Source organism: Gopherus flavomarginatus, chromosome 1 (assembly GCF_025201925.1).
Source record: "Gopherus flavomarginatus isolate rGopFla2 chromosome 1, rGopFla2.mat.asm, whole genome shotgun sequence".
In the NCBI taxonomy this organism is placed as follows: Eukaryota; Metazoa; Chordata; order Testudines; family Testudinidae; genus Gopherus; species Gopherus flavomarginatus.
This window is the reverse complement of record NC_066617.1, coordinates 89973838-89988573: the sequence shown is the minus strand read 5'-3', so window position 1 is coordinate 89988573 and position 14736 is coordinate 89973838. Positions and strand designations below refer to the sequence as shown.

Genomic DNA, 14736 nt, shown 5'->3' with positions numbered 1-14736 from the left:
TAATTTTCTCTTAACATAGTTTTTATGTATGTGATCTATATATAGTGAGAGAGACAAATAAAGATCCATGGGGGTGTGTCATGCACAATCTCTATTGGAATGTGCAAACAAGAGTGTAATGGCTGCAGTGCAGTGGGCTGAAGCTAAAGCTACTGCCCATGTACCGTTTAATAGGGAAGCAGGTGTACGCAAAGAGAGCACAGAGGGTGTAGAAATGGGGGAGGAGGGTAATGCTGAAAAAAGAGCAGAGTAAATGCAGAAATCTGTAAACCAAATAAAGAAACCTTGGCAGTCAGCAAGCCTCAGCCTTTGTCCCCGTACCTAACAAACACCAAGTTGTGTAATTATTAATTCTTAATCGCACTCCGTCATGCCTTATTGCTCAATTATGTGTACATAATCACAACATTTTGGCAGCAAACCTTCTAGTGAATAAATTATGTGCACTTTGTTTTTCCTCAACCTCCTCGTTCATTTCACTTGTTCTTTTCTCTTGTGTCCGGCTTTTTCCTTTTCTCAGACACTTTTGGTGTTTGTAAAAACAATGAGAAGCCCTTGTGGCACCTCGGACACTAACAAATTTATTTGGGCATAAGCTTTCACAGGCTAAAACCCACTTCATCAGAGGTGTTTTCCCAGAGAAGCTTTTTTTTTTACAATTTTACATATTTTTTCTCTAAGTCCATCCTCCTTTCCTCTTATCAAGCGATTTCCCCTCTTCTTTTGATTATTTTCTGGTTTTAGACGCTTATTTTTCCCTTCCCCATTTTCTCTCTCTCTCTGTCCTGTCCCTGCCAAGCCCCTCGCTTCTCAACCCAATCCCAATCTCCCCATCTGAGTACCCGTCTCTATGTATACATAGACATAGACAACAGCAATATGTCCTAACACATAGCACAAATGAGGAGGTGATTGCGAATGAAATGAATGCAATGGGTCAACATCTAAAGGATTTAGCAACTCCTGAAGGTATCCTGAGATCAGATAAGATCCATACAGGATGCGGTGGAACACATTTAGAGGAATAGGAGCAATCCCAAGAAGAGGACCACCTCTGTCTCCTACAGGCTGTTGGTGCCCTTCAGAGTAATATTTCCTTGGCCCTGGCATGCATGCAAATGCAGGTGTGGATTATCAACATGGTAAAGAATATGACTCAAGATTATATGAGTGGGATACGCCAATTACAATAAAATACTTTCAGTAAAGCCAACTGTAGATTTAACCCTTAACTTTGAAAACAAAAAGCACACACACACACACACACACAAAAAAGTAGGGGAGGAATAAGCAGAAGGAGCAGGAGGGGGGAGAGAGGAAGTAGAGAGAAGGGGAAGAGACAAGAAGCGTAGAGAGAGGGAGTGAAAGAAGAGGGTAGTGTGTGTGTGTGCGTATGTAGAATGGCTTAGGGAGAAAGGAAAACCTAAGCCAAGAAAAGTACACACAGCAACAACAAATCTAGAAGTAGGGCTCCATGGACCAAAGCATCTGCAAACCCATACTCCAATCCCCGATCCAAGAGGAGAGTGGGAGTTGCTGCTGGAGTGAGACAGAGGGTGCCAGCTATCCTTGCTAGACATCCCAAGGCTATGCTCTGGGTTAACGGGCCAATCAATTGTCCTGCAGCACTAGCCTGGACAGGGGTGAAGGACCTGGCCTCTACTCATTCTTCTTCTGCTTGATTACCCCCACTGGGGACCAATATTCCTTACCATGGGGGCTATGGGCATGGGTGCCTGCAGCTCTTCCAGTGTTTCAAGTAAGGGACCATATGGGGACTGCCCAGAAGAGCCCAAGGGAAAAGGAAGCTCCTCTCATACTCATAATGAGAAGGACACAAGTAGACATCTTCTGCTGACCTGCCTGCCCCTTCCTAGGCTACAACTCTCTCAAATTGTGACCACTATTCCCTTTTGCTCTCCCAACGTGGCTCTGAGAGCACAACTTTGTCTCTTACATTCCCTGTGATCTGCCTAGGGTTAGGGTCTTATCCTGGGAATTCTTTGGTAAGGCCCTAACAATTCCTTCACTCTCCATTGTCTGCTGTTTCAAGCCACACACTTCTGCTGCAACCTGTTATTCTCTCACTCACTGTCACACCCCTGCTTCTGCAGTGCCACTATCTGAGCTGTCCTCAGGCTGTATATTTCTTTGTCTTTTTCAGTGTTCTCGTTCTTTTACTCCTCTATTTCTGCCTTTAACTGTTTTATTTCATTTATCTACTAGCATCACTACCATCTGCTTACAGAGCTGCAGGAATGCTCCAGGACCAGTAAAGCATTCAGGCTTCCAGAGACCATTATCACGCTCCTGTATAAAATCTGCCAGGCTGTTACCCAAAATCATTTCCAACTTTTCTTTCTTTCCAGATGTTCCCTTTCCTTCTGACATATCTTTTTACCCAACCAGGCTGTTAGTCCTGAGCCCTGAATCAGTAACGGAATGTGACCATTAATCAATTCATGGGCTATAACGTGGAAAATTATAGGTTGCGACCCTGTTCCATTGTCCCCCTCCACTATTGCAAACAAACAAACAAACAAACAAACAAAAACAAAGTAATTGTGTCATTTGTCCCCCCTTCTCCACCACTCCTGGCAACTATCTCACCAAATATGTTACCCATGGTTTTCAGAACCAAAAGCAGTGGTAATTTAACTGTTTCACTGCATGCGGCATCAGGAATAAGTCAATGAGCACACAGCACTTCTGACTGATGAAAGATTAATACAAGTAAGTGTGCTCTTATCTAAAACTACTATTTATTAATTTAAGCACAACAGACATAAACAATAGCTTTAGGTCATCCCAAATAATTACTCTGAATATAAGATGGTATTGAGCAATTAGCAGCAGTTCAACAATGGCTGGTTGCTTCTCCGCCAGGGAGTTTGGTGTCAGGAAAAAATCTCTCAAGGTAGCTTCAGGTAACTGCTCCAAAGTACATTCTATTATCCAGGTTTTTTATAACAAATGTTTACAAAACATCCAGCTCATAGTGACCCCTACTGGGTCATCACCTCTTCTAACTTCAATAAACTATTTATCAACAAAACATTCCTAATGTAGTCATAATTAGGGTCCTACCAAATTCACGGTCCAATTTGGTCAATTTCATGGCTATAGGATTTTAAATATAGCAATTTTCATGATTTAAGCTATTTAAATCTGAAATTTCACAGAGTTGTAATTGTAGGGATCCGGACCCAAAAAGGAGTTGTGTGAGGGGAGAGGTGTCACAAAGTTATTGGAGGGGGAGTTGCAGTACTGCTCCCTGTACAGCTGCTGATGGTGGCACTGCCTTCAGATCCGGGCAGCTGGAGAGCAGCAACTGCTGGCTCGGAGCCTGGCTATCAAGGCAGAACTGCCGCCAGGAGCAGCACAGAAGTAAGGATGGCGTGGTATGGTATTGTCACCCTTACTTCTGTGCTGCTGCCCTCAGTGCTGGGTCCTCAGTCAGCAGCTGCCACTCTATGGCTGCCCAGCTCTGAAGGCAGCAGCACAGAAGTAAGGGTGGCATGGCATGGTATGGTATGGTATTGCCACATATGCTTCTGCTGGCTGCCCGGCCAACAGCCACCACTGTCTGGCTGCCCAGCTCTGAAGGCAGCACAGAAGTAAGGGTGGCAATACTGACCCCCCTAAAACAACCTTGTGATTCCTCTGCAACTGCCTTTTGGGTCAGGATCCCCAATCTGAGAAACACTGGTCTCCCCTGTGAAATCTGTATAGTATCAGGCAAAAGCACAAAATTACCAGTTTTCACGGGGGGAGACCAGATTTCACGATCCGTGACACATTTTTCAAGGCCGTGAATTTGATAGGGCCCTTGTCATAATAAGCTTCAAGATCAAAGGTGCCTAAATTCAAGGTCTCCATCCACTTATTTTCTTTCAGTTTCAATTTGTTGACTCTTTGCTCCCTTCCTTCCATTCTGATTAGAAGAAATTGCAAGCCTGCAGTTAGCATTTGACCTTGCTGCCAGAAGCCTTGCTTGTTCAAATTAACCCTTAACTATGTGGTATTCTACTTTATTAATTCCTGGTGGTGGAATGCACAGAATATGATTGCAATTAGCTTGATCAAATTCTGGGGTAACACACCCCTCCATTCTGGGGCAACAGTACTGATAGCAAATTGAGAAAGTGTGGCTGCATCAGGCCTAGAAGGCCTTCCTGCCATTCAGTGTCCAGCCACAGGCCTCCTGAGTCTCTCAGAGAAAGTAGATTTGGTGCAACTGAAACGCTTGTGAATTTGTGCTGATTTCGGTGAATTGTTTTGGTCAAAAATAAAATGAAACAAAAAGTCCAAAAGAGTCTCAACATTTTGTTTTTACATTTTCAGAATGAAACATCTCAGTTTTTCTATCCAAAACAACTTTAGTGCTTTGCTATTTCCTTTAATTTTATTTGAAACATTAAATAGTGTTTTAAAATGTTAAAAATCAAAATGGAAAGTTTCATTCAATCAGAAGCAATTTTTTTCAGCTGTGATTTGCCCCCCTAAAAATAAAAACGTTGATGCAAAACAAACTTTTTCCCCTATTTTTCAGAATTGCCAGTGAACCGAAAAACCTGTTATTTACACAGATCTAATTTTGACATCCTTATCAATGCTGCTTGTTGTTTTTACAGATGATGAGAGAGAGACTCATCTGTTCCTATTTCAGATATCTCTTAAGTGATTTCAAAAAATGAGAAGAAGGGGAGGGGAGGGGGCTGTAACCTGAGTCCTGCTGCCCATGGCTGAAGCCAAAGCCTGAGCCCCAGGCCTCAGTAAGTCTAGCACCAGCCCTGGTGACCCCATTAAAAGGGTCCTGACCCACAGTTTGAGAGCCACTGACCAAGAGTATTGGATAGCGCATTTTGGGCCCAAAAACATTTAAGCACATGCTTAACATTAAGGACATATTTAAGTGCATCCCTATTCATCAAAGCATTTAAACACTTGCTTAATTTTAAGCGTATGCTTATGTACCATTGGAGCCCACAGGACTTACATATGTGCTTAAATTCTTTTACAGATCAGGGCTTTAACAGATCTAAATAAATAAATAAATAAATAGTCCTTGAAGTGTAGCCATTTTGCATAGATTGGCAGAACTGAGTTTGAAAAGTGTATTTTTAAATTTAAATTAAAAAGCTATGAATAGAACATAAGAAGAAACATCTCCTTTCTGCTTCAGTACATGGTACTAAGCTATTATTCTTGCAACATGTTAACAGTATCTCTGTCATCTAAATGAGACATAATACAATTCTATTTTGATATTTTAGCTGCAGGCAACTGAGCCATATGTCCAAACTGTATTTCAAGTTATACGGACCTATCGGTCCAAATTGTCTGCAGTGGGGATTATTTCTGCATAGCAGGTGGGAAACATAGATTTGGTCTCAGGCAAAGATCCGCCAGCTACACAATTGAAGTTAGACAATTGCACCAGCTGAGGTTCTGCTCCACAGATTTCCCCCGTGATGATTCTGTTGGGGAGAGGACAAGATCTGCGTCCACACACCTTGCCCTGTTCCCCTGCTTTTTGCTCTAAGCAGTTCGTGGAAACAGCCACTTCAATATTTTGTGGCTGCAAATATGCTGAATACGGAACATATTGCAGATACCATTTGATCCTTCATTAAAGTTGCACAATTTATTATTTTATAGAGCCCCAAAGTGTGACAGTGACAGAAGACATAAAAATCTTAGTGTATTAAAATATAAAAATACTTTCTTAATATTACTTTTCTACGTACACATTTATTGCTGTTGCTCTAGAGATGTTGTGCAATTGTAACTGTGAGGTTTGGAGAGGAGGTGATTGCTCTACTAAAATGTAGTCCACACTATGAAAAATAATAATAACTGGATCACTACATTTTCAACTCTTAATTTAATTTAATTGCATTTAATTAATGCAATTTTTTTTAATAAGAAAGAACATTTCACATAGAGTATTAACTCTGCTCTTCCTAATCCCTTGAAAAACACATTTCATGTTTTTGGATGTTACCAAAAGCTGTGTTGCCAGGGGATAAAGTCCTTATATTTCAAGGATATTGAGTTCAAACCCTATATAGTTTGCACTTTCATTAAAATTTCTATTAACTTTTACCATCAACATAGCATGCGTAATTTAATTTTACCACTTTCCCAAAGCAAAACCTGATATTTGAGCTAAAACATTTCACACATAGGAAAAAGTCAAGTTAGCAAAACAACAGTTCATCTGTTGGTGAATGTTTTTATAGATTTTTGAATCCTTTTATGTTCTTCCCTCCCCTCGGCTTGTTTTTTAATATGTAAAGTATTTTAAGTAAGATATTCTCTACACTGGTTCTATCCTAAAATACTCAGGAAGCTACAACCCTACTAAATTGGCACCAGTCCCTAGGTTTTACCTTCCTGTGCTATGAAATCCAGTACTGTCAATTTCGTTAAATAAATTAAAAGGTATGTGTGGCAAGATGAGCACCTGCATAAACAAAAATGTCCCAGTAAGACTTAAAGGTTTGCTTAACTTGATGCACTCCAGGTAGTCCCATTAAAGCTAAACAATCAAAAATTGATTACACCATCTCCTTTTTTATATTTATTTTATCTGCTTTTCTGATTTGTTTTTCTCTTCTCTCCCCTGCCCCCTACCCATGGCACTCTGTTGCCCAGTCCATTTCAGTGTAGTTTGCATTATGCTCAATAAGAAGTCTTCAGATCAGGCAACACATCTCTATTGATAGCCACACCTGTTACACTAATGATCAAATTGACCGACATATATCAGATGATTATTGTGAACACAGATGTAGAGTGTGTGGTAGGGCCATGAGTGGAAACAACTGTCCAAAGGCAGTACAAATGCACCTATACAGCCTCAAAGGTGTGGAGTCTTTGTCTGACCTAGCAGGAGGAAAGGGGTTGTGGATCATTAAAGGGGTTCTCTTCTTTCATCTTTATTCCTCCTTCCCTTCTTCTAAAAGCCAGCTCCCTTGTGAGTTGAGGGAGGAGCAGCTGGAAGTGGGGCTAGCATTGGCCGAGCAGATTGACTGGTTGGAGGATGGCTCAGCGGATGTCCATTGGCTCCTACACACACAAGGGGAGGTCATATAAGCCTTTTGTCTGCAGTGAGACACCACTGCATTCCCAGATCAACTGTTTCCACCCCCGGGATTTTTGTTCTGCTATGGGTATTGGGACAGTGTACCCCATAAGGCTTTATGGGGTGGGGGTGCTCATAAATGTATGTATGATATAACTGGAATAGGGTTTTGCAACATATGCCATGTAACATATCTATCTAAAGGTTATGATCTATTGGCTATGTTCATCTAGTTGTATGCAGGCACCATTTGTGTGTTCAAAGTTATGAACATTGGCCATATAATTGCTTAATTTCTAAGTGGCCTTAGTTAGAACATTTGGTCACTTCTTGGGAAAGGAATGTGCAAATTAGGTGCTCAGTCAGGAAGCACTTAACAGAAGAAAGAGCTTGGAAGGCTCCAATCCACATAAGAAGACTTCCTGGAGACATACAAGATACCATGTGGACAATGGCTTCTGCCTGTAAAGACTAAGTCATGAATGGACATGTGACTTGCCCAAGTGACTCCAGAACTCCATCCTGGAGCTGGACTTTGCATAGGAGTGAGAAGGGGGTCTCCACCCACAAGAGAAAGTCTATTTAAACCTGTAGAAGACCCCTCCATTTAGTCTTCATCTGGCTAAAGAAGGAACCTCTCCATGCCCCCAGGATACTTAAAGGAAACTGAAGCAAAAGACAGTAACTACAGGGGGTGCGAGTAATTGCTGGACCCAGACTAAAAGAAGATTAGCTTGTAAAAGGGGGCATTCTGGAACTGGTGAGGATCTTATCTGTATTTAGTTTAATTAGATATAGATCTGCACATTTTTATTTTATTTTGCTTGGTAGCCTACTTTGTTCTGTCTGTTACCACTTGGAACGACTTAGATCCTACTTTCTGTATTTAATAAAATCACTTTTTACTTATTATTTAACTCAGAGTATGTATTAATACCTCGGGGAGCAAACAACTGTCCATATCTCTCTATCAGTGTTATAGAGGGCGTACAATTTATGGGTTTACCCTGCATAAGCTTTATACAGGCTCTGTTTGGATTCATATAGTGCTGGAACTTGCCTCCTAATAGGAGGGCTATTGCATGACAAAAGACCCTTAACAGTCTGGTAATGGCTTCTTGCTTAACATGCAAGCCACAAACTGCCAGAGAGAGCAGAAAAAAAAATTCTCTCTGGTTCCCTTTTAAAACCAACTGTTTCTCTCTGCTAAAAAGCCCTTAGCAGAGAAGAGAAAAATATAATATTCCTACTGGCTTCTGGATTCTGTCTATATCCCACCGCTAACACCATATCATAACCTTAGTCCCAGATTTGGACCTTAGCGTCCAAAATATGGGGGTTAGCATGAAAAACCTCCAAGCTTAGTTACCAGCTTGGACCTGGTACCTGCTGCCACCACCCAAAAAATTAGAGTGTTTTGGGGCACTCTGGTCCCCCTGAAAAACCTTCCCTGGGACCCCAAGACCCAAATCCCTTGAGTCTCACAACAAAGGGAAATAATCCTTTTTCCCTTCCCCCCTCCAGGTGCTCCTGAAGAGATACACAGACACAAGCTCTGTGAAACTACACAGAGGGACTCCTCCTCTCTGTTTCCAGTCCTGGAAACAAAAAGTACTTTCCTATTCCCCCAGAGGGAATGCAAAATCAGGCTAGCAATCCAACACACAGATCTCCCCTTGATTTCTTCCTCCCACCAATTCCCTGGTGAGTACAGACTCAATTTCCCTGAAGTAAAGAAAAAATCCAACAGGTCTTAAAAGAAAGCTTTATATAAAAAGAAAGAAAAATACATACAAATGGGCTCTCTGTATTAAGATGATACAACACAGGGTCAATTGCTTAAAAGAATATTGAATAAACAGCCTTATTCAAAAAGAATACAAATCAAAGCACTCCAGCACTTATATTCATGCAAATACCAAAGAAAAGAAACCATATAACTTACTATCTGATCTCTTTGTCCTTACACTTAGAAACAGAAGACTAGAAAGTAGAAACTACTTCTCCAAAGCTCAGAGAAAACAGGCAGACAGACAAAAGACCTCAGACACAAAATTCCCTCCACCCAAAGTTGAAAAAATCCGGTTTCCTGATTGGTCCTCTGGTCAGGTGCTTCAGGTGAAAGAGACATTAACCCTTAGCTATCTGTTTATGACACAGGGTAAAAGGGATTTATTTGGGTTTAGACCCCATTGGGTGTTGGGCATCTGGGTGCTAAAGACAAGCACACTTCTGTGAGCTGTTTTCAGGTAAACCTGCAGCTTTGCGGCAGGTAATTCAGATTCTGGGTCTTTGCTGAAGCAGACAGGAGTGTCTGGCTCAGGAAGACAGGGGGCTGAAGTCCTGAGCTGGCAGGGAAAACAGGGACAGAAGTAGTCTTGGCACATCGGTTGGCAGCTCCCAAGGCGGTTTCTGTGATCCAACCCATCACAGGTATTGCACTAGTTACCTTTTTAGGGCCTGGGAAGCAATTTTTCCCCCACTGCCAGGCTGAGTAGGTTTTCTTGCCTTCCTCATTGCAGCCCAAGGATGCAGTGGGTAGGTCACGAGGTGCAGTTCAAGTTGTCACAATTTGGTAGGTGTCCAGTGCAGATACTTGTTCCACTGGGCTCTGATTCCATGATAAACTGAAATTGGGAGTGGACTTAGGAGAAAGCATCTCCTAAAGAAACTGGGGATCATGGTTGGGCTCCTTATGTCTGGTAAAGTGAGGAGACAACCCTCTTTCCCTAGCCCCTTAACCCTCATACTAGGAGAGGGCAATGGGGTGCCAGGAATGGGCTAGACCCCAGGGATGGCAGGCTGACAGCTGCCCTCTGCCAAATGAGCAGATTAGGGAAGGAGAGATGACCTGCACTGAATGGGTTATTGCCAGATAGTTCCCAGATGAGTTAAGTTAATAAAGTTGAAACCTATTTAAACCACCTCCGCTCACGTCTTGTCTTTCTGCCTGCATGACTGGGACAGTTTTCAGTTATTATCTACACTTCCTTATGTGAGGGCAATGCATTGCTACGGAAAATACTGAGAGCCTCAACAGCTATCTCTGCAAAAGTATGACTGAGACCTTCGCTGATGAAGAGATGGATGTGGCACAAAATTACCACACAACATTAATTGTGCAATTACTTTGCTGTCTCTCTGCTTTCCTCTCTCCACTAACCTAGTGCTGCCTCCCTCACTCTGTTCCTTTGGAAAATCCTGTTATTCTCATTAAAACACTTTCCCTCTTACCACCTGCAACAGTCTTCCTGAATCCAACCGTCTGACAGTTTTGTCTTATCATTGCAAAACACTGCTAACAGTACAGTCACTCTCCCTGGCCCTGGCTTATTAATTTGCCTCTTTCTTTCTTCTGTGCCACCACTGTATATTTTAATGTTGTAACTTAATTATTGAATGTTGTCTTACACTTCTACATCGAGTTTGTATGAAGGGAGCTTTTTGTCTTGCCTTTGCCATTGTGTCATATACTACGCTTCTCTCTCATATGGCATATTTGCTTCTAGGGCTTTACGAAAATGAGCACATTCATGACTGTGCACTGCTGATTGAAGCCACATGTTTGTTTCCATTTTGGAAATTCTTGTTTGTTAAATGTCTTTGCTTCCTGATATTCATTTCCCATCCTCTCTTGACTGCTTCCTCCTCATGCTCCCTTGTGACTGTTCGGTTTAGAAATAGATTAAACGATAGTACAAAACAATCTTCTTATGATACCCAATTCATTGCAGTGCTCAAAAGAGGATGTATTACAGGAAAGACGCATGTATATTCTTTAAATGATTGAGTTAATAAGTTTCCACCTCTCAATATCTAAAAACTGTAGAAAGCTGGATTTAAATTTCAATCTCAATCCAGTGGCCAAATTCTGCCCTGATTTTCAAAGCAGGTTTGATAAATGAAGGGAGAGGGGAGCTCCCTTTTATGGACACCCAGCCAGGCAGCCAGTTAGCTATAAATATCCCTCTTAATAGCTGTTCTCTAAGCCCACAGGTAAAAGGAAGGGAGTTGGCACCTGACAAAAAAGAGCCAATGGGAAGGCTAGAACTTTTTTAAATTGGGAAAAAACTTCCCTCTGTCTGTTCTGTTGTTGTTCTCCGGACAGAAGGGACAGAGCAGAGACAGGGCTGGGACTATGCTGTAAAAATCTTTTTCTCAGGTATGGAAATCATCAAATCATACCTAAAACCTACTCATAAATCAGAAAATGTCTAAAAAGATGATTGGGTTTATTTCTGTTTATTTCTTATTGGCTTCTGGACTCCACTGTGCTAACCCCAAATGTTTTCGTTTTGCTTGTAGCCTTTAAGCTGGACCTCAAGAAGGTTATTCTTGATGTTTAATTTTTGTAAGTGGATCTTTTAAATCTAGCAAAAGCTTAAGTTCCCAATGTACTTTCTTTCTTTTTGTTTTTAATAATGTTTACCTTTTTTAAGAACAGGATCGGAGTTTTGGTGTCCTAAGAAGTTTGTGCATATGCTGTTTAATTAGCTGGGGGCAACAGCTCATTTCCTTTGTTCTCTTTCTCAGCTCCTCCCTGAAGGGGGGATGAAAGGTCTTGCGGGTACCCCACAGGAAGAAATTCCCAAGTGCGCTTTCTTGGGTTCCGAAAAGGGGGGTTTTGCACTTGGGTGGTGGCAGCATCTACCCATCTAAGGTCAGAGAGAAGCTGTAACCTTGGGAGTTAATACAAGCCTGGAGTTGCCAGTATTAATTTTTAGAATCCTTGCAGGCCTCCACCTTCTGCACTTGAAGTGCCAGAGTGGGGAATCAGCCTTGACAGCAGGCAACGCCCTTACTTCCATGAGGCTGGAGAGGCTGTAAATCAGAGCAGGATTTTCCATAACTGACTATCTCATCACTTTTATTATTTTTATTCCTGCACTGCAAAGATACTTTCATGACTACTCTCCTAACCAAAAGCGAGCAGTAGCTAGAAGTTTGTCTGAAGCAGTTACTCTATTTTCAGTCCACTTAGCCACATTAAAATAGTCTTTGTGAAATTTGTCCTCTTACCATTTAGCTATCAAATTCAAAAAAGTGGGTTTAAATAAATTAAGTTAATTTTACAATGAAAAAAAATCACCAGCTGTTAATTAATTAAACAAAACAACACCCAAACAAATTTCCTGAGTCTTAGAAATCAAATGGCAAGCCCTTCTGGAAAATTGCACTACAAAATAGGCTAAACATGAAAATATAATTAAAATGGTTAGTAGTTTTCACTACAGGAGCTCTGTTCTGCTTTGTGAAACACCCACCATCACTCCATTCATGTGAAACTGGATCAAATGTGCCATACAGCTGTGCCATAGTGATAGCTTTTGGCCTGATGAAAACATACTCCACTCTATGTTGATCCATTAGACCTTTTGCTTCCAGCAGTTCAAAAACCCCAGCAAGTACCTTCAAAGCAGAGGTTTTACCGCCTAGAGGGCTTCCTACCAACATAAAGCCATGCTGAACTAGCATGATTTTGTAGCTCTTGTATAAAAAAAATTGCATTTATATATAATGATGAAATATTTAACCCAGAGGGATCACTCATTTCCCCATAAAAGTAGTAGCTGTGCATATTCTAATTTTTTTCCTCTCTAAAAGGACAAGATTTAAATATTCTCCCAAAAGGGAGGGCTTTGTAGAAATTTACTCTAAGGAGTTATGGTATGAATCTAAAAGTTATGAAATGCAATAAATTATACAAAATGGAAGCAGTTCTTCTAAAGAGTAAGATCACAGTTTCCCTAAATAAAGAGAACCTAAACAGAGAGTTTTCTTTTCCTCCAAAGGGAAACCATTTTCATTTGTAAAGATTTTACACCAGAAGTGTTTATCAAGTTGTTTAAATGGTACAGAATAGCAATTCTATCACTATAAGAAAAGCTACATATGCATTTCAAATATTAATATATTAGGATGGCTTCAAGTTCTTTTATATTACTTTTAAACCAAATAACTCAGTTTACATACTCAGGCTGTAAAGAATTAGAAGAGAAATGGCCTGACTTGCATTATCTTCTTGATGTACCAGAGAAAAGCCTGCAGATTCATTTTCTGCATGATTTCCCTGATGGATACATCCAGGATGCCACGGTCAGAAGTTGGTAAGACAACCCTTGGGAAGAGGTCAGAAATGATGCTATCAAAGAGAGGGCTGTCATGAGACAAGAAATGAAAATTGGAAAAAAGAAAATGAAAAAAAGGAATATGCAGTCAGAGCCATCGCTAAAGTAATCAGTTTAGCTTCCCTTATTTAAACCCCCTTTAATCCTTCACCTACAATTAATAAGAAATGCATTTTAAACAGTTCAGAGGGATCTTCATTTATTACTGAAACATAAAAGTAAAATTCTGGCCTTTCATCATCTAAAACATATATATATATATATATATATATATATATATATATATATATATATATATATATATATATATATATATATATTATATATATATATATATATATATATATATATATATAAAGTTGGGGATCAAAGTATCTGTTAAAGATCTCTGAGGGTGACAACTTAAAAAATGCCAACTCCTCACAGCGTATTGTCTAAATCCTAACATACAGCAGTAAAGACAAAAGGCAAAGTGAGCTGGTTCTGAGTGGGGCGAAGAACCAACGCTGCCGAGAGAGTTCCTTCAGTTTCAGCAAAATTTAATGTAAAAATGTGCAGCCTTTAGGGCTGTAAAATAAACCTTCCTCATATCCATCAATGTAGAGCTCTCTGAGTGCATAGGACAGTCAGGAACAATAGCTCTAAAAAACCCCTGCCCTGATACATCCCAGTGGGGTGTTGACTCTCAAACCCAATAGCATCAATTTATTCTTCAAAAATGGACATCTGTGTGTGGTTTTTATAAACAAATTAGGTATTTGTATATGCAAATGGGAAGTTTAACACATAAATACCAGATTTATTTATGAAATCCTACTAAGTAGACACAGAAATGCCAGCTTTGTGCATGTAGTCAAGGTAAATGCTTGTACTAATTGGTCATTCAATTTAAAAAAAATCAACCTTTCTTATACTACTAGAACAGAGTATGGGAGTGCTGGCGGACTCTGAACAGAGAACCATGGTTTCATTTTTTTCCCTTCCAATCTGTCACCAGGGTAAAGAGTAAAATTAATTTGATCATGTAACTCACTAGTGCCAGAGCAAAGCCAAAGGTTAGCTGGGTTAGGGTATCACACCCAGCCTAACTTATTGAAAACCGTGATCATATAGCATATAGTACACCTACCTTCTCAGAGCAGTCATTTGGCAGACAAAGCCATTTTCTTAGTATATACAAGGAGTAGTAGTGGATTAGCCACTGGGCCAACGGGGCCCATGCCAAGGGGTCCCAGCCAACTGGGGGGCCCTGGAAAAATGGATGCCCCTGCACCCCGACTCCACTCGCTGGCAGGAGTGCCGGACGGGCCGGGGAAGCCCTTACACTCTGACCCCATTTCTCTGGCAGGAGAGCCAAAAGGGTGGGATGGGCAGAAGAACTGCAGGTAGAAGGAGTGGAGAGGGGCCCCTCACTTGGTCTGTCGCAGGGCCCCATAAAACCATAATCTACCTCTGACCAGGAGATAAATTCAGCCCCAATTTCCATGGCTATAGAGGCCGTAGTGAGGGTCTACTGTG

General features: G+C 40.9%; 1 protein-coding gene across 1 annotated transcript in view; it reads right to left on the bottom strand.

Annotated features, from left to right (window-relative positions):
* The window catches only part of LOC127042714 (dynein axonemal heavy chain 7-like), a gene marked incomplete at its 5' end in the record, with an annotated part of 36188 nt that extends 22930 nt beyond the window's left edge, over positions 1 to 13258 (bottom strand). The window contains 2 exons of the mRNA XM_050935965.1: positions 12355 to 12577; positions 13100 to 13258. Coding sequence (XP_050791922.1) covers positions 12355 to 12577; positions 13100 to 13258 — 382 coding nt within the window. The remainder of the gene's footprint in view (positions 1 to 12354; positions 12578 to 13099) is intronic.
* Between the last annotated feature and the right edge of the window lie 1478 nt (positions 13259 to 14736).